This window comes from Manduca sexta, chromosome 16, assembly GCF_014839805.1.
Source record: "Manduca sexta isolate Smith_Timp_Sample1 chromosome 16, JHU_Msex_v1.0, whole genome shotgun sequence".
NCBI classification, from domain to species: domain Eukaryota; kingdom Metazoa; phylum Arthropoda; class Insecta; order Lepidoptera; family Sphingidae; genus Manduca; species Manduca sexta.
In genome coordinates this window covers 8,377,452-8,398,532 of record NC_051130.1, presented here as the reverse complement: position 1 = coordinate 8,398,532, position 21,081 = coordinate 8,377,452, and the positions used below count along the sequence as shown (strand labels likewise).

The following is a 21,081-nucleotide window of genomic DNA, read 5'->3' as shown; positions in this document are numbered from 1 at the left end:
GTACTAAGTATAAGTTCAATTATGGACACTGCAGTGTTAAATAGATAAAACATAAGAGTTGTGATTTAGTGCATTTTAAACTGCTACTTTTGACGTCACATATCTCAGATCGCGAACAGATTGCTTATGAAGGCTGGCGCTAAACGCTTAATAATCACAACTACCAACAAAATTAGTGACATAAGTTTAGACTAGACTAGCGAGTTCTCGCAGTAATTATAGATTGCGCAAGAATATCCAGATGCGTTTATTTTAAAGGCAATATTTCAATGATTGTAATGACATGCCACAAGTTCTGTATCAAAATTTCAAAATGTCAGCTTGTCGCGATTTACACGGTAAAATCGTTTGCGTAAGTTAACTTCTGCAAGTTTTGTTGTTAATCTAAATGATTTGTCTTCTCGTTGTATATTTGACCGGCAATGCCTGCAAAATAATAGAAACCAACAAAACATACCGAGGCGCTTGATCTCGTGCTCGTTGCCGTCGTCGCGCGTGATGCGGATGCTGACGGAGCCGTCCTCGACGAAGTACATGCCGTCGGCGGTGTCGCCCTGCCGGATGATCAGCTCGCCGTCGATCAGCGTGCGCGGCAGCAGCGCGTCCGCCAGGTTCGCGCGCTCGTACGGCTATACGACAATCAACATTATAGTAACGTTTACAAGAGTTATTTTTGCTAGTGAAAGCATAGGTGGACACGACTTGACCCGAATGGAAAGGATTCTCAAATTTTGTTTGGTAAGGGAGTGCAGCTTTTCTCCTTTGTAGGGTCATAAGTGAATTTATACCTGAGGGTCTACTTCGAAAAACGAAATACGTGGTTTCGGATGACGAATGTTACGAATCCGATGACGGATTTGACGACGGAACCTCAGGGGACGTAGACCTGAAGATGCTTGTCTACTATCGTAAACGCAAATAAAAGACAAAGATATATGGTAATGACCAATGGTAGAGTCCATATAACCCGATTCCTGCCGGCTTCATTTTCATAATTTATGTAAAATCGGATTGTCATTAAAACGATTTATAGACCTCATTCATGGGTATTAGTACCTATATGTTGGATCGGATCGGATCGGGAAAATGTCACCATTCGCCACTAGTAATTACATATCCCAGCGAGAGAATTATCGCTTACATTTTTTGTACTAGACTGGATAACGTCGACCGTATAAGTCTAAGATAGGCTAAGCCCATACATATATTTTATTCGGAGAAATATCGTTCATAATATTAATGATGTAACTTGCTAGCGATGCAAGCCATATGGAATAAATAACGGCCAATTTTCCTGTTTACACCAAATGTATATTTGAAACCAATGACGAAATAACATACTTATATTTGCGACAATAAAAGGCATGTTAAATCTTAATTTACATTAGTAATGATTGGTCAACATCATCATATTTTTTTTCTTGTTTAGGTCCACTAAACTAGTTGGTAATAAGTAGATACAAACTCAAAATTTAGAACGTAAATAGTTAAGAACGTAACCAGGTGGTCGACTTTCTATAAGTGGACACTACATGCATAAATTATAGACGGAATTATATTGTCGCAAATTATGGGCGGAATAATATTGTCAAATATTTCAGTTTTCAAAAACTATTTTAATCATTTTGTCAATAAGAATCGAATTGTGGTTTGTCTACTTCATCTATTGGTATAAAAGTAATTAATTTCAAAAATAAACTTCCTCCCACAAAGAAAAAACTAAATATACTTCCACAAATCCAAAAGCAAACCTCAATCACTATCTATATAGCCTTTCCTACCTTCAAGATTGTCCACAATCGGATTGCAGACTGGCGCTTGTGGCACTAATCTCGGCTTAAATCGGTATTAAGTAATACGCTATCGTATACGTAGCTTGTCATGTGACGCCGCCGCATTACATGCACTCTTATCAATGTTATCATTCAATTGCTTCTTATACCTTTCGATTGTCATTGAATTTGTCCAATTGTTACGTGTCCGATATGGAAATGTTTCACGATAAACGTGTCGTAGTTTGAGTCTTAACATTCTTTGAGATGAGAGGGGCAAATCGTAATGCTTATCTTGCTTTGATTGTTTACAAATAAAGTATGTTTTATAAAAAGAATTGTAGATGTTATAATGGCTGCAGGAATCGACATTAAAAATATTACTAACTCATTTATTTGTAAGTGATTTACTACTTTTATTTGCAACTTTTAAAAGCTTAAAAAAAATTATCCAGGTATCAATAAATTATAATCTTTTGTAATAAATAATAATGTTATAAATAAATTATCAGCTGGAATTTGCACGTAACCAGACTTGTACAAATAAAATTTACAAATAGTCAAACAATTTCGAACATGTTTGAAACGCTTCGGCACCTAGATTTTTTGCACATCATCCGTAACACAAAAGAGAAAAAAAGTAGCATTCATAAAGCTAAATATTGTAATATGTTATCAAACTCAAAATATTTGCCAGTCATAAAATCATTAGCGACGGCGGCTTCTTAATTAATTCCATTAGCAATCATAATAATTAAATGTTATCATTCACGCGGCATGCACTGTACATATCAACTGAATTAAGTTTTATGTTGGTTAATTCACAATCGTTAACTCGTTTTACGCGATAGTTTGCTTGTAATAGTTGTTTAGCTCCATTAGTTGGCATGGTTTATAGCATTTCCTATAACCGAGTTGCAAAAATAATTATATAGCGTGAGATCGGAACCGTAATTTCAAATAAATTAATTCGAATAACTTTTGCAAATGGAATCTTTGAATATCATTCATGACGTCATAGTCTAGTATATTATAATCGTATTGGAGTGTGCTGTGACTATTTCAAAGGCAATAAAACAAGATAAAAAAATATATTTTGTCCCATTACTGAGTAAAGTCTATATCTAAACCAAATGGTAGATTCATAAAAACTATAAAACTACGATTCGCAACCGACTAAGTACTTAGTAGATCTATAGCATATTGTCCTAAATCCGTCCATTCTTGGCACCATAAGTGTCATGCCTTTGCCATTCCAAGGCTCTGTTACATGCACAACTCATACGACGGTTTGACCTGCATTCAATTAAGTGGTCTCGTTCGTTAATTGATTTTTGTATACATACTCATAGCTTTATACAATATAGTTGGGTAATATAGGCAGTTAAGGTTGCTATAATATGTATAAAATGGGATATTTGTTATTATGTATTGATATTTGAATTTCGAAATTGTCCCAAAGATGTAAATATTTGCAGAAGCGATGTTATTTTAATTTAAAAACAATTTAGTTCCCATTAGTGGCAAAGGGTAGATATAACCTGATTCCTACCGGCTTCACTTTTATTAAAAAAAATATTTTGATATCATCAAAAGTTAGGCACGGGTAAAAGTGGACGTACGGAGCGACATAGTCGTGAAATAACGACCAAGCTCTTTAAATAAAGATAAAAATATATTTAAAATAAATTATATTTTTAATAAAATAATAATTTATATTTATAGCGTAGTGGGCTAAAATCTAATTAGTATTAATACCTATATTTTGTACCGGCTTCCCTTTCTTAAATTTCACCCTTCGCCACTGTTTCCCATATAATGGATTAGGCCTGTCGTCGTTAAATTACTGGTGCAGGACGTGTGTGCATGGCTGAGTCACAAAAAAAAGGCTTGTATAGTCTTCCTTGGAAATGGGTTAAAAAGCGTCCCTAGGGCATGTCGAACCCACTTTAAAAACAAGCGATATTTTAAATAATGATCCCAACTAGTTTTTGTTCGCGAATGACTGCATGAAAGGCTTTTCCCGGAATACCCGACATAATAACCCAGCCCACTGTTCATTTTTTTTTATATTAGAATAGACTACATATCAACATAAGAATCCTTAAACGGGCAAAGTGATATTGGCTTTTTTGCTCGATTAGACCGAAGTCTGAAATTCGTGCTCGACACGGCGATAGGCTCGTCCCTTATCACATCATATGACGGAACACACACGGCGACAATTAGATGCTTTGGTTGCACCTCTGCTTACCCCATCGGACATACAGGTTTGATGTATCACACTAGACTTTGGTGTATCTCTGCCATAATCTATCACCGAAATCCATTTAGTAGCATGAATTAACTAACAAACACCCTAAAATCTTCACATAAGCATTCATTAGTGGAATAAAAGCCAAACGAACGATTCAAAATGACTTCTCATTCCCCAGTACCTGTATTTTAGAAACATTTGAGTGGCGTCGAGTGTAAGGCAACAGGTCCGTACGTATTGATTGCTAAGTCGTGCTCGAGCGTGGTCAAGCAATATTTTCGGGACGCTGAGCAGCGCGGCGCGTCCGTTCGTGTGTGAAACTGCGGGGTTCCGCCGCGCGAGCTGTCGGGTTTGTTACTCAATATGTTTAGTGCAGCGGTACGGACGCGCTCTTATTATAGAATTTCTTTTTGGAGTCATTTATTATTACGTTCTCTTTTATTGTGTAGTAATTTTTAGATTTATATTAATTTTGTTATTTTATTTTCTGCCTACGGTATATTTTGAATGTTTTAATTGGTTTTATTATAGGATAATTGTGTACTAAGAAATTGAACGTAATACTTCTAAGTTGACAGCCTGCTGGGTACATACGTTACTATTAATGTCTTACCTTAGAATAGTACATGGACACCGGCAGGCTCGTTCGCGATCTAAAACTAGTGGTATATGGAATATAGTGGCGAAGGCTGAAGTTTTACGAAAGGTAACCCGATAAAACATATAGGTACTAATATGCACAAATACGGTGTGTAAATCGTCCTAATGATAATACGATTTTATATAAGTTACAAAAGGGAAGCCGGTAGGAATCGGTTTATAAGGACCCTTCGCAACTAATGGAAATAGTATAATTTGCATCTTCTTTTGTGTTGCTCTAACCCAATAGAAACTGAGTCACTACATATTTTTCTATTCGAGTACTGGAAAGTGACTTCACTGGATCTGATGGTAAGCAGATTGCAGTCCTTAGAGATTGTCGTATCCCGCCAGTCGACGTAAATACGCCGGTCTTTTTGAAACACTAACACGCTACAATAAACAAGTACATCATGTATTTACCTGGAGCGCCTTGAGCATGGGCACCTTGTCGAGCAGCTCTTCATACAGCTTGCGCTTCTTGAAGGCGCTCTTGAGCAGGATGCGGCGGAAGGTGTGGCGGTCCATGGCCCACAGCGCGCCGGGCGTCTGCGCGCGCACCGACGCCGCGCGCGGCATGTTGTACATCAGCGCCAACTCGCCGAACGAGCCCGAGCCTTCGTACGTGTGCACCACCTGCGGACAATACATCATTGAATCATACCCTCACGCCGTTTAAGCCCAAAAGGGTAGGTATGTATTCTCTCACAGGATGTCACATGTATGGCAGTTACGAATTAACATTTTTTGAAAAAAGTCGTTAAAAAAGCGGTGTGTCTATTGTGTTACTACACGTCTTGGAAAAAATATATTTCTATAATTGATAATTGTGTGTGTTCAACATTAGGTAAAACTGTTCATCTGGTAAAACATCAATATCTGGTAAAACATCCAGATATCGATTTAAAAAAATGGTAGATTATCAAGTTTGCCATAGATGTGACAATGTGATAGAAAGCGAGCTTATTGTCATATCGAGCAGAAATTGCAAAGTGCATCCAGTCCAAAATCCGGGCCGATATTGATCAGAAAAATCCAACACTGCTTTGCACGATTCGAGATTTGACCCCGAGACCTTAGTTGGACTTAGGTGACTACCTCACGGACTGTATCACACACGTAATATAACAAGTCTAACGAAGCAGCTATTTTACTCCATTTTCAGCCATGTGCTTGCGTCCAATCACAACTGGACATACATGGCTTTTTCGAAATTACGAAACATAACACCATTCAAAATTAATTATTTTCCATTCATTCATTCATTCATTCGTTCGTTCATATATTCACTTTTACGGCTCACCGCTTTTTTCACCAGTCCGAATGTTTGCATTTTGATTAAATTCGGAAAAAAAAGATTAACAGGAGCATACTCCGCTATGAGTGATGTTAGATCCTTTTTCTCGAATATCAAATTTGAAACAGCTAAGTACAGTCAGCCACAAAATTAGCCGAACAAACCTAAAATTACAAATCGCCTTTAATTTCTTCACTAATATAAACTTTTAATTGATTACTTCATTTAGACGAAAGAAGTTAACGTATAGGAGCGTTAAAAATCTTAAAATTATTCAGCCACTTTTCTGCCCGAATGTACACCGAGACGAAAAAATCTGGATATCGGGACCCTTTTAGCACCGCAGTAAGCAATAATTCGGTAAATTATGGACTTTCTTTCATGTCGGCGACGTCTGAGCTCAAAGGTCGAGTCGTATAGATTGAGCTATCTAAAACCATCTGCGTAAGGTCCATTATACATCATTTTTTGACAACGTATTGATCGTCATCGTCAGCAAAACAAAATAGCATGTATCGGATTAAGATAACTTCAAAGTGATGGATTCACTACGTAAGCGGACGAATATGCGAAAACCTACTAGGTGTCAAAAGAATATTATTTATTGTAGGAATTTTTTTTTTTTTTTTTTGCGGATGGGATACTGGAAACCCCCCGGCTTGTCGACTGCAAGGGACCGGTGAAGAGTGGGGAAGGAAGAGTGGGAGAATAATATCTTACTAGGTTGGGCGTAGGGGAAATGTTCGCGGGCTCTTATTTTGTCTATAATTTTTTTCTCTTATGTTTCTATATTAATCTTGTATTTTACAAATTTTTCAAACTTGTGATTCGAATGAATGAGTGAACTGGGGCGAGCGGGTTCCGCTATTGGATACGTCTTCCGCTCGCTGTCTATAAAATTATACCAAATAGGTCTTGGTTGGAACTCTTCATATTTTTTCAACTTAGATTCTAATGCAATAAAATAAATGTTTGATTTAAGGCCTAGGCCCTCGATCATAAGTTTAGTTTTTTAAAATCATACAACCGTGAACATGTTATCTATCATTTACAACGCTAAGAAAATCGTAGGTATTAATTATTGATTACTTAGCAAAAGCAAGAACACTCGTTCTTCCTAATCTAACGAAGCAATTATTTCATTAATAAAAAAGCAATTAACAACGGCTCGAAAACGCACGCCCGTAATATTACACTCGTCGAAGATTAATATACCATTTCGCGAAAATAAAATGTTAACTACTACAGCTGCTGGCAATGTATACGTTATTAAATAGTTGTTATTTTTTTTTGTGCCGTATTAGCAACTCATTACTGTTAGTGTTTAAAAACAAAACTTTCTTTAAGTAATTCTTCGGAACGTCTGTTGCCATAAAATAGTTGGACAAGGAATGTTCCTATCAGTTTATTTTAAAACCGCTTGATAAAGTTTATCTAAATCTATTTCATCTATTAATAGCACTGGTGAAAGACTTCGGTATTTATTTAATGAAAAGATAATGATCAAAGTTGTCGCTTAGCTTCACTACCGGCTCAAATTGCAAGAGACATCGCGCGAGAATATGACAATAACGTTTATGCACTAAAAAAACTCAAGTGCTGAAATAGGCTATGACTACTTACTAATTTGGCACCAGACGCATTGATTACTCATTTCTGAGGATCTGATTATGTGGGCATATAATGTAGGTTTTGAATGACATACGCCGTCCAGACATCGTGGAGAGGTCACCTCACCCGTAAACGTTATGATCATATTAGACATGGAACAAGGCCAACTTACAAATCAATGCGAATAATAATACGGTGCAAGCTGAAGTTGTCAATAAGGTCACAGCTCACAGCAAATAACCTATAGCAGTGGCGAAGGGTGAAATTTAGCGAAAGATACAAGATATAAGTACTAATAATATGCATAAATGCTGTCTGCTAATTGTTCTAATTATGATAAGATTTTACATAAATTACGGAAGAGTAGCCGGCAGGAATTGGGTTATATGGAACCTTTGCCACTGACCTATACTCATTACCCTATAGTGGGCTATACAATAAATCATACTGAAAGGCCTATTGCCTTAAACGACATTTTTTTCGAAAAAAAATTGTTAGGTTAGAAAAAAAAAAACAGAAAAAATGCTGATTTTAAATATGTATGAAAAAGAATGTCACAAATAATGTCGTTTAAGCAATTAGCCTTTCACCCGTCGTTTGAAAGGTTAATTATCTACAGAAGGCACACTACGGACGATTTAAGCGCCATGTTAACAACACGTTTAACTTAAGGTCGAACGCCGCTTCGTACGTCCGACGGTCGTAGCGTCGATTTAGGTAAACGGAAGTTGTTATACGAGAACCATATCGATTGTTCGAGACACGTAGGTTCAATATGTGTTGCATTATTATATAAATAATACTATAAAATGTTTTAAATACACTGATAAAGCAACAATAAGAAAATACTAATACGCAACGAATTCTATAAACGTAATTTTAAACTTAGAGATGTAAAAAAACTCCAGCAAGTCTAGAATTCTGTATAAAATGACAAAATTAAATGTATCGCGGCGCGGCGTGACGTAGCGCTGCCAAAAATTACGAACGCACTTGCGTCATAGAGCGCGCACGCGAGCCGTTCCCGAGCGTGCTGTACAAATAATATCAATGTTAATGCAAATTATACGCTCTCGATTTACAAATGATACGATTTTACAAAGACGTGATTTTGATATTACCATATCTCAGTCGATTGGGGGTGAACAGGACTCAAGATGTAAAACGAACGAGATTTACATTTCAATTAATAGACTAACAGAACTGTAATCTACTAATCTACTGTAATTATAAGTATCTTTTAACGCATGAATAAATCCTCTAATATTTTATTAAATTATTAACAGAATAAGCCTGCGGATTAAAATAAAGTCAGTTGGTGGATTCATTTAAATTTCGATTCTTTCGGCCCGTGCATATTTTACCTGCATTTAAGCTATTGCGGGGGCGCATAGTATAACTTGACAATCTGTATTGGCACAGGGTTGGCACTAAGTTTGAATTGCGGAAGTCGAAAAATCACATAAGTTAATAACTGTTTACAATCAAAGGGAATAGTCATATAACTAGATTATCTATTTACTAGAAATATCTTAGACATTACAACCGTAAAAAAAGTCCTAGCTACCGTCAAACGCAACGAATCTAACTACCCCTAACCTCTCCTTATTTATTAGAACAATTAACCTAGCAACAAACCATATAGTCGCTGGTTCAAAGTCCGAACGCAACAGTGCCTGCTGCCTAGGTATATATATTTTAATTTTATTCACGGCTCATTCAAAACCCAACCGGCCATCCATCACTATATTCCTCAGATTTAACAAAATAAACGGTATTATATAGGCAGTCAGTTCGCGTCCGTCGTCACCTATCTCGATTGAAGCCGAAATAGCCCGTGACGTCGCAACTCGACTGATTTCAGCCGGCGTTCCGTAAACATTATCTTGCCAATGAAATTTCTTCATAATTGCCCGACAACATTCGAAAATATAGCCAAAAGTCATAGACCAAATGTGTGACGTCTAACAAAAAGAATCCACGTTACAAGCTATAAAAAAGTGACTACAATCATCAAATATACTTTACTTTGTTCTTTATTAAAGCTGACCTGACAGACGTTATCCTGTCTTAATTATGATTATTGAATTCGAATTGATATAATTAATAAAAAAAATATTATTCCAAGACATAGTATTATTATTGTAATGCTTTATGATACACGCATTCTATCAATCGCTGAGTTATTTCAAACAACCGACAGTTATGTTAAAATAATATTGTCGTTAAGTTTTCTTAAATTTTCTAATGTTCCGCTCAACTTTCTTAATTTTTACTTTCATAAGAACCTTCTGACAATAATTAACACAACAAAAAAAGAAATAGTGAAATTGCTCCATCCGTTCACGCGCGATGCGATGACCAAGGGAAATTGAAATTCATTTTTATATATATATATATATATATATATAGATTAGCAGCATTAAACCAATAGACTTATCAACCAAATAAATAATTAAATTTAAATCAAAGAGTTTTAAGATTATATAGAGCGGACATTGGGAAGATTGTCATACAAAATTTTGCGCTCTTACGATGGTTACTCAATCTATCGTGAAATAGTAAAACACCAATGTAAAATACTTCATATTTTTTCCATATCATCTTAACGTATTTTCTGTAAATATATTATTTTTGTATTAATATCTAAGGACGCTATGACATCTTGTCATACGGACATTTCAAAAGAGACCGACTTATTCCCAATTGATAATAAATTTGGAGCAAAAACTTGGCCCTGATGTCCAGTCTATAACAAACTATATAGATTAATGTCTATATAAACTAATTAAAAATATTTTACTCCTTACATATATAATATAAGCCCTGTATTATATACTGTCCCACTGTTGGGCACGGGCCTCTTCTACTACTGAGAGGGATAAAGCCTTACTCCACCACGCTGGCCTAGTGCGGACTGGTATACTTCACACATCCTCGAAAATTCCTATAGAGGATTTCTCAAGTATGCAGGTTTCTTCACGATATTTTCCTTTGCCGTTAAAGCAAGCGATAATTCACAAAAATACACACATAATTTTTTATAAAGTCAGAGGTGTGTGCCCTTGTGATTTGAACCTGCGGACATTCGTCTCGACAGTCCGTTCCACAACCAACTAGGCTATCGCCGCTTACGTACATTACTCCTTACATACATTTTGTTATAATCTTTGGGTATTCTTATACTCGTTATGTAAACTAACTCGTTCACAGGTAATGTAAATTTATTTAGTATGCAGCATGACCGGGTGAATATCGAACAGTGGGCAGCTGTAAAGGGGATGGGGCCGGTCGTCAACCCGGCCGGTCATCCGGCGGAGCGGTGATGCGCGAATCAATTGTGACAGAATAACGCCACTAAAAACATAACCGCTATTTATGTAACATTGCGGTAAAAGATAAGTTTCTTATTGATATAATAGCTGGGTACTAAACTATCCTTTCATTTAAGTTTGCAATTTTTCCTGTAGATACGTTATGTAGGCATCGGTAACATTGCAGTAATAGATAATTTTTTTATTCATATGGTACCTGTATGCAAAAATATCTGTTCATTTAAGTTAGCGATTTTTACGTACATTAACATAGATAGGCATCATGCTTTTATTTTATTTGGTAGATAAAGGTGCACCACAATTCACATCTATTTTGATTCACTAGCTATGTTAGGTTATGGGGCATGAGACTGTTGCCATTTAATAAGCACGGTTATAACAGACCCGGGCTGTTTTTTTGTGTTTAAAATTTCTGAAATGAAATCATCAGCTTCATATGCTCGACATTCAAGCTGCGTCAGTCCTTCCAAAGGAAAAATCCTTAATTTAAAAGTCAAATGACTACCCCATCCGGATATCGAGCCCGAGACTTCAGCACGACATTCATACCGCCATCTAACTACGCCCCTGAGGCAGTCTCTGTGAAATTGGTATTGGTTGTGGGCTCTTACGCACTTAGTCGGTAAAATTGCCGGGCCATTGTGCGTGATCCCTGTGAAGTTATAAATAATATCAAACTATATAACTTTACCTTCTCGACGCGATCATCGCCGGTGACTAGCACGTCGAAGACTCCGTTCTCGATGACGTAGAAGTTGTCTCCGTCGTCGCCCTGCCGGATCACGTACTCGCCGGGCTCCGAACGCTTCTCGAACATTGCGTCCAACACCTGCCGGCAAACGTTACGATGAACAGTTGCTATCGTTGTGCCGGTAAACTGGACGTTGGATTCATAGCATCACGATTTTTTTCCCTTTTAGCAGTAAGCAAAGGTGTAATTGCATCTACATCTCGCCAACTATGTTAAGCCCTATGTAGGGGACGAGCCTATCGCCGTTTATGGGATCCGTTTTGAGGGTCCGCAACAATACAAAACAGTGAAATCAAATATTACTAATATGAGGATAAGGGTGGGGGTGTTGGGGGGCTACGTATCAAATAGGGGAACTCGCCCCCCTTCGACACCTAACTTGCTAAATACAACTAAAAATTATTGTAACTGGGCGAAAATTATATTTCTTTCTATGTACATACTTATTACTTATTTGGGAAAACACAAATATTGCTACTGATGATAGTCCTCTCGGAAGCAAAAGTTCGACTGGAAAGGTACCACCGCATGTCTATTTCTACCGCCAAACAACACTGTGCTAGTACTGTTGTATTCCAGTTTCATGTAAGTCTCATAGTGCTTAGGGGTTACTCTGGATATTTTAGCCAGATTAACCACTAGGTACTATGAGACTTAATATCTTGTGTCCCAGGGACACAAGCGGAGTGCAATGACCAAGCAATAATTTAATTTAAAGTTGGTGGTGTCCCTACTGTTACGAGCAAGCAGTTTTCTCATCTCGATATCCAATTATATTAACAAAATGAATTAATAAAATTTACGTTGCGTAATCCCGAAATTTACAACGTTGGCTAGCCGACAGTGAGTTACGCGTATTTACTACGCCCAAGGACATTTGACGTCAACAGGCGGCCGATCGTAAAATCCAATACGCCAAAACTTTACAAATTGGAAACTGTTTTGTACAAACTATGGTAAAGATGTATTTAACACATTGGCTACCAGTAGCGAAGGGTGAAGTTTTTCGAAAGGTAACCCGAAAAAACATATAGGTGCTTTTATAAATTGAATCAATGATAATTAGATTTTGCACAAATTACAAAAGGGTAGCCAGCCGGTTAGAATCGGTTTATATGGAGCGTTCCCCACTGTTGGCCACCAAACATCATCCATTAAATTCTAGCCATGATACTTCTCTTATAATTTATGTTTGAGTGTGTGAAAAGCCTGTTTAATATTATAATATAGGCCCTTAACGAGTGCAAAAGTAAAGATTAGGTATTTATTACTTTCGGTTAGTATTTTTTTATTTTGTGGCACAATTCTTTGTAAACCATCTGACACAAGTATAAGAGTTATATTTTAAAAGTATGAATGGAAATGTGCAGGCATCGTCCGTAGTGGACGTATGGAGCGACTTAAATCCGTTTTCAATAAAAGATCCCAATCTTATTGTTTAATCTGATTCCGAGTATTAATCAATCAAAATAACTCATTTGTAAGCATGTTTGTTCTCATTGGACCATTTGTGAAATAGATCGATAAAAGCGATTGGGAACGTTTATTGAAAATAAAGAACGAAATTTTTGATCATATAGTAAATTTAAGAAATAACAAGAGTATGCACGTCCATTTCTCAGGTATATAAAGGGCAGCGTGGTAAACGAAAATGCTAAATAGATGCAATGGTAGTCTAAAGATTTTTTTACGAAGTAATACTTTTTTTGCAAGATAAGATCAATATCCAGCACTGGGAAAGTATTTAATACACAGCTTTTATTTTATTGCTTTGAATGACGAGACGAGCTTGCCGTCCGCCTGATGGTAAGCGATACGATCGCCCATAAACAGTAGAAACATGATTCAACACCATAAATTATTACAAAGTACTGTTTGGTATTACACTGCGTTCGCCATCCACATGAGATATTAAGTCTTATTATGTCCAGGATTTGCACTGGCTCCAATGTCCTTCAAACCGGAACACAACCTTGGCTACACACTGCTGCTCAGTGGCAGAAATAGACTTTGGCGTGGTACCTACCCAGGCGGACTCTCACATATGAGAGACCTACCAATACTTAAAGAAATAAAGCTGATAATAAGAAAGCCAATGTGTGGCACTAGTATGATTGAATAATGCGTTATCAAACGAAGCGTGATACGGTAAACATGTAAGCCTATAATGCATTTAATGTTTACAAATCAAGGTTGTTATTGTTAGGTCAGTAATCATAATGTAAAATCAATACAAATTGACTTTACCTAACATATTAGTTGAGATTATAAAGATTTTTGTTGCACTAATTTAAATGAAAAGTCGCTCTAGACCAGTGGGTCCTAACCTAACCTTTTCAATATGGTTACCCCTGTGATATAAGTGGAAAACTAATTTTACCTAACCTTCAAAAAGTTATCAAAACAATACAAGCAAATATAAACATCTTTATTAATTACAAGCTTTTGCCCGCGGCTCTGCCCGCGTTATAAAGTTTTTCGGGCTAACATTTTCCGTTATAAAAGTCACGCTATATATTTTCCCGGGAGCCTATGTTCTTCCCAGGGTCTCTAACTGTCTCTATACCAAATTTCATCTTAATACGTTGGGTAGTTTTTGAGTTTAACACGTTCAGGCAGACAGATGCAGCGAGGGACTTTGTTTTATAATATATTTTTGTAGAACTTTTTAAGAAGAACAATCCCGTCATATATCATTGTTGTATAACTTTAACCGTTTACGCAGCGCACGCAACGGAAGCTCTCAAAACTAATAAATTTTCCCCGTTTTTGCAAAATGTTTCATTACTGCTCAGCTCCTATTGGTCATAGCGTGATAATATATAGCCTATAGCATTCCACGAACAAAGGGCTATTCAACACAAAAATATTTTTTCAATTCGAAGCCGTAGTTCCTGAGATTAGCCATTATTGCTGCGCTCCTATTGGGTATAGCGTGATGATATATAGCCTATAGCACTCCACGAACAAAGGGCTATCCAACACAAAAATAATTTTTGAGTTTGACCCGGTAGGTCCTGAGATTAGCGCGTTCAAACAAACAAACAAACTCTTCAGCTTTATATAATAGTATAGATAAATTGCACAACATCCTTACAATTTTAACGTCAGCTCTGTTCCTTTTTTTTACGATCCTATAATTAGGTTCTTTGTTACCCCCTAGCTACCTAGGCCCTAGACCTTAATATAAAGTCTCAGACTGATTGGAATAAACCTAGATTCTTTAAAATATAATTGACTTGGAAATTAAAGGATGCAAGTTCGCTATCTATAACTATGTTTTAAATGTTTTGAAAGAAATGTTCAGAAACGCGTAATACTCTTGGGATGCACCACAAAACTTTGAAAGTTTCCATAGCTCGTTTACCATCTCAAGCTGACGGGATATCCCGCTCGTCGTTATATCTAGCACGTTTAAAGAGGAACATAAATTCTGCTAATGGTGATGGTCGACGCTTTAAATAACTTAATCTTCTGTCGTTAGTCGAAATCGTATTTTTAACTATTGCTAAGCCAATTAGGAATTACAAAGTTAAGAAGAGCTAATGGCATTAAAACGGTATTAGGCTACATATTTCAAATTAATCTCACATACTGTTCATAATACATAATTCTGCTCAGTATCAGTCCACAGTCTAGAATTTGTGCCCGATATGATAATAGGACCACCTTTACATGATGGGACCGAAAATTGAGCGTTATGGCTGCACCTCTGCCTGCTCCATTGAGATGAATTTTTGTTTTGCTCACGTGTAAACCTGGATTCGTTTGAACAATACTAGTTTTGTAAATACAGATGAAGCGATGCACAAAAGATATCAATAGTTATATTGAGAATTTACACAGATAAATTCACTTTCATTTAATTCATACATTCCAGAATGCAAGCAACGCATCTCTATACAACCTGGTATTGTAAATGTTCATCAATTACCCTCCGGATTACTGTATGCTCGTTTGCCCCCGAAATCATAAAATCATTTAAAATGTTGCCAGTAATGGAAAAAAACTATTATTGTATTAATCGCATTTGACCGAATTGTACTAAATTTACAGGTGATTACAACATATTCTATATCTATTTAACGACACTAAACACAATAATAACCGGCACAAGTACCATGTAACTAGACATATAAGGTCGTCTAGAATAAACGCAATCGTATCGCTCATATGGTCGTCAACTCATGATAGTAACAGGTTTGAACACCTCCTTGTGTACAGAATAATTATAGTTGTTTGCTAGCGTTTAAATCACAATTGCACATATTTTTTCAATGCAAATTTTCACGAACAAAAACTAACATGGGAATATTGTATGCAAGGTCATAAATATTGTATTGTTTTCTTGAGGCCAACATGTATTTATTCAAATAGAATAGAATGTATTATCTGGGAACATAAAGAGTGTATATTGTATGACAGCATGAACTAAGAGTAAAGTAATATGGCCATCCCACAATAATTTTGCACAAAATGTATAGTATCACGCTTTTTCCTATTTAAGGGTAAGCAGGGGTGTACTCACATATATTTCGCCACTTATAGTCCCATATAACGGGGTCGGACTTATCGCCATGTTGGGCACAAATCCGAATTCCTGACTGACTGAGCGGATAACTCAATATCATTTCACCGGATCCGAGGTTCAAATCCGAGATACCAGCACTTGTACCACAACAATTATGCCACCGGACCAGTGCTTTTAACACAATAGTGAAATATTCCGAATTGAGTGCGCTAAACAGTTCATGATTATAAGAGACTGCCTCGGTGGCGTAGTTGTATTGCATGTCCGGTACAATAGCGCTCTGAGGTCATGGGTTCGAATCCCGGGTCGGGCAAAGTGATATTTGGGTTTTTCTGCTCAGTATCAGCCCGGAGTCTGGAATTTGTGCCCGATATGGCGATAGGCTCGCCCCCTATCACATCATGGGACGGAACATACTTGGCGAAAAGTGGGTGCCCTAGTTGCGCCTCTGCATACCCCTTCGGGGATAAATGCGTGATGTTATGTATGTATGTATGTATGATTATAAGAGATGCAATTGTATTTCCGGATCTTATCCACGGGAAGTTGCATTCATTCTATTACGGTTAACGAACCGCTGCCTGTCTGACGTCAACAACCATCAAAACACACTTTTGTGAGAATATACATAGTCATCACTATAATTTTTAAATATTCCACATTTAGGTCTTGTTAACTGTTACTTTTTCCGAGACCTAGATGGAGTATTGATATTAGACGTTATTTTTATAGAAGCATGTTTTAAATTTCTTGATTTACTTAAGTTTAGCTTACATTTCAGGAAAGTGCAATTTATAATAAAAGAAATTCAAATACAAATCGATTGTATAGGAAATGATTGAGTTAACTAGTTAACATTTCAGCCAAATTCTATACAAATATTATATGCAACGTAATAATACAACAAACCTGCTGCATTTGCTGTGCATCGAGCGAGCGGAACAGCAGAATGCCGCGGACGGCCTCGGCGAGGCGAGCGCGCTGGGCATCCGACTTGGGGAAGACGGCGGGCGCTCCCTCGTCGGAGTCATCCTCCTCGGGGTCATACGTCTCGGCGAACACGGACTTGCGCCGGTTGTTGAAGCGCGCCTTCGGCGGCTCTGGCACACACATACAAAACATACTTGTAGCATAAATTCACCCTACTACAGCTAGAATACAAGCTTAACAAAAAATACCAAAACAACTATATTGTACCTACACTCTAAACTAAGCGACTCAATGCACTAAAGCATTGCAAGCGCCTCAAAGTTGCCTACTACGTATGGAGCTCTTAGCAGCGAGTAATGAGTCGAAATGGATCTGAGTGCATCGTATACGTGCGGAGGTACCGTTCGCTATCAAGCGACCCCTGACGTTATATATCAATTATCATCACGTGCATGATTCGTGAAGACATATTGCTGGAAGCACGTCTGAACGATCACTTTGCCACTTTCATTATTACTTTTAAACGATAATGCTTTGGCATATTGGCAATAGAGAGCATAATCTTGTATGCATGGAAGTTGTTTTTGTCCTTCCCAGCCCTCCATTAATATGATAAGTTAATCTGACCCGCTTAGAGCGCGAGATTCTAAAGGGTCGCGTGGAAACGGTGGAGAGTTACGAAGTAAAGGCTTTGTAAAAATAATCTAAATTTAGCCGAGAGTTTCACTTGACTTGCTCACGTCACGTATCTGCCACTGGAAAGATTGAAATCAAACTATATACAGCGATCGTATGCAGTAAATTGTATTACTGTGTACTTGGTTCGGAACTGGTTTCTAGTAACTAGGCTAATCTCCGAGTAATGAATTACAAATGTCTTGGTAAATTAATTCGATTTGTTTTTACTAATCATTTCGAATGGAACATGTACACCACGTATGTACTCTGGAGTGAAAGTGGCGGACGTAATGTTTTATATTCCGGACCAGCGCTCATTACTAATACACGGTTTCGCAAGAATCGATGTATATCTTGTAGAAACAATGGTAATCCAATATCAAACACGTATACACTGATTTATTTATAGAATTATAACTGTGACCATAGTTACGTATTGATCACGAGTGCTTCGGGTCATAATTACTTTCCTAAGTTAAACTACAATGACTGTGCTGGTCATTATCAAACTTCTCACAGATAAGATTGTGTAGTGACGATTCGTAACCTGGCGATGTATTGTTGCTGTGTTGCATAATATCAATCCATCTCATAACTGACGCAAATACTAATGTATATTTTTGTGTTACACGAAAAATGATGTCACCAACATATTTTTCTATAACAATGTAAATATTCCAATTAATCTAGTAAGCCATGTAATAAGGTTTTAAAAAGGCAATATTTAAAATGGCTAACATTATAGCTATGACATCACATCCCCTGGTGCTTAAGAGCCAGGGTCAACATAATATCAGCATTTTGTCATATCTATTGTGTAGAAGAAGCATAATTATTTAAATGACTCACTAGACAATTTTTGATAATTAGGTTTGTCGCTCATAACAATGAAGAGGACAAGTTCTTTTGCAAAGATCGCTCAAGGTCTAGTTAACACCTGAGTTGATTAATTTGTGTGAGATGCCACTTATCATCCAATAGGCCCAGCTAATAATAAGTTACATACACAAAAATGCTAACATCTGTTTCAATTCTTGACCTGAACTGAGCCAGTGGACATAAAAAAACAAGCAAACCTCATCATCGCGCAACTTCAAAGCATTCAAAAAACAAACTCACAAATATGTTCAGTGTAGTAAACACTGTAAATTTATAACTCGGCAAAACATTTCTTGTGTGAAATTTGCATTAGTACATCAGATTCTTTCAAGCTTGTTAGTGGTGAATAAAATTGTACTGAGGTGCATTTGCTATTTATGTTTACAAATATTTACTTTACATACATATATATACAAAGTTTAATATCTTTTGGAAACATGTTTGTACTCTTAATTACAATTTTGTTATGTTTGTAATAAAATTTTATTGCTCATGTTTTTTTTTTGGTATTTTTGGAACAAGAGTAAGGAGTGATTTACACCTATCTACCTATGGTTTATTTAAACTGTTTGTGGTTATGTTTTAAATTGCTACAAAACTTTAGCATTATCATACTTTTATAAAATAAAATGAATTTCTATTTATAAATTGTTTTATTCCTCAAAGGTTCAAATTACTCCCGTAGCCAGTCATAACAAACTAAGTAAAAATTTTTCTGCAGTAATCTTGAATAAAAAAATGATTATATTGAACTTATATCAGAGTGGTATGTAGGCAGGCAAGAACATTAAATATAGTCCATTAACTCTTATTAATTTTAGACTAGCAGTCCACTGATTTATAAGAAATTAGGAAAGCAACTTCGCCCTATTTCAGTTAACTCTGACTAATTTATGTGGCAACATAAAGCAATAAACAATACCTTTTAATAACCAATGGCAATGATTAAAATAAACCATGCATTTGTTCATGTCGGAGTTAATTTATCAATTGGCAAGTGTGGACACGGTCCCTTTAAACTGAATATTAAGTGTCAATTAATTTATATCACGAAAACTGTAATGGCCGAGTGCCAAAAATGTAATAGTTACTACTGCTGAGTGTAGTAAGACTGTATTTATAAATTCTTTCATAAATATTCATGTGTGAGAAGGGTATGAGTTATAAGTTTGCATATTTCTTGAAATTTTGGCAGACATGTTGTGTATGAAATAATTTTTGCAAATTGTGTAAGTGTTTGGAAATTCCAATTGCTAAAACACTTGGGCACTTAATTGTATTTATCTCTACTGTTTTGAATGGTGTGATATTTAATTAATTTATTGTTCTAAATTGAGATTTCTTTTAACTGTGGTCATAATCCAATACAAACAATATAAATCTATCATGTTTAGTTTCATCTATGGACTGTTCACTAATAAGACATCCTGAATGAAAACTAGGTCATTGTGGTAATAAAATAGATTTATAATTTACAAACAAACTACTATTAAATAATGGTTTATGTGCTCCATTTTTAAATAGTAAAATGGTACCAATTTATAAATGCGAGTTTTAGATGATTGAAATGGTGTGCAATAATTAATTCAATACATACAGATGCAATAAGGATCAGTCACACAACCTACACCCACCTTCCGTGTGGAGAGTACGCAACGGTAATAAGGAATGTACAATGAAATGCAGACCCGTAGCTAGGACTTAGGGCACCCGGTGCAAGATTAACATTTGCGCCTCCAAAACAGACAGTGCACATATGTCGCCCTTTAGACCATTCGGCGCTGGCGCCAGCCGCTAGCTACGGTGCTGAGATGTGTACCTTCTTCGTCTGATATTATGGACTCATCGGGAGTGCCGGCCGTGGGCCCCCGCACGATTGTCGTCGTCCTGTTGTTCTGTAACCTTGTGAAGAACTCGACCGCGTAGTTGATCACGTCCCCCGGCTGCTCCAACAGGTAACTTATGGTGAACTCCAATAGGATCTCTCTAAGGTCATCCGGGACTTGAATGCGTCCGCCTTGAGGCCTGCTCATTTCTAAAGGCGTCGCCTCACTTTCTCGATATTATCTCTTATGGAGATCGTCAAGCGACACGTTAGATTAAAACTTCGATATCATAGCCATCGAATTAGCTAAAGCGACACACCAACGAGCAAATTTTACGATGGGGAAGTAGCACTACATACAAACGTTAGTAATAAATAAAACCACACTATTATACTAAGATTTTTTCAAATAACAGTCTCCGCTACGAGAAATTAAATCTAATGACACACTTTTTACAAAATATTCTTCGTCCTCCAGCCTGACAATTTATAAAATCTCCCTTCACTAAAGTAAAAATGGCGAATTTTGGATTGCCCTACTTCACTTTACTTCACCCTTTGGATTACTTGCCTATA

The 21,081-nt window shown here is 36.7% G+C and overlaps 1 protein-coding gene across 3 annotated transcripts in view; it reads right to left on the bottom strand.

Moving 5' to 3' along the window:
* LOC115444239 (cAMP-dependent protein kinase type II regulatory subunit) overlaps nt 1–21,081 on the bottom strand; it is a 30,448-nt gene extending 9,367 nt beyond the window's left edge. For 2 of the 3 annotated variants that reach the window (XR_003938720.2, XM_030169934.2), the window contains exons 1-5: nt 20,500–21,081; nt 17,103–17,293; nt 11,603–11,740; nt 5,092–5,304; nt 458–629 (exon numbers count right to left, since the gene is read on the bottom strand). Coding sequence is in view for 2 of the 3 variants with exons in the window: in XM_030169934.2 (XP_030025794.1) it covers nt 458–629; nt 5,092–5,304; nt 11,603–11,740; nt 17,103–17,293; nt 20,500–20,713 (928 nt within the window). In the remaining variant the exon portion in view is untranslated. Of the gene's footprint in view, nt 1–457; nt 630–5,091; nt 5,305–11,602; nt 11,741–17,102; nt 17,294–18,348; nt 19,007–20,499 lie in introns of those variants that run through there. The other variant, XM_030169935.2, reaches the window with a different exon arrangement.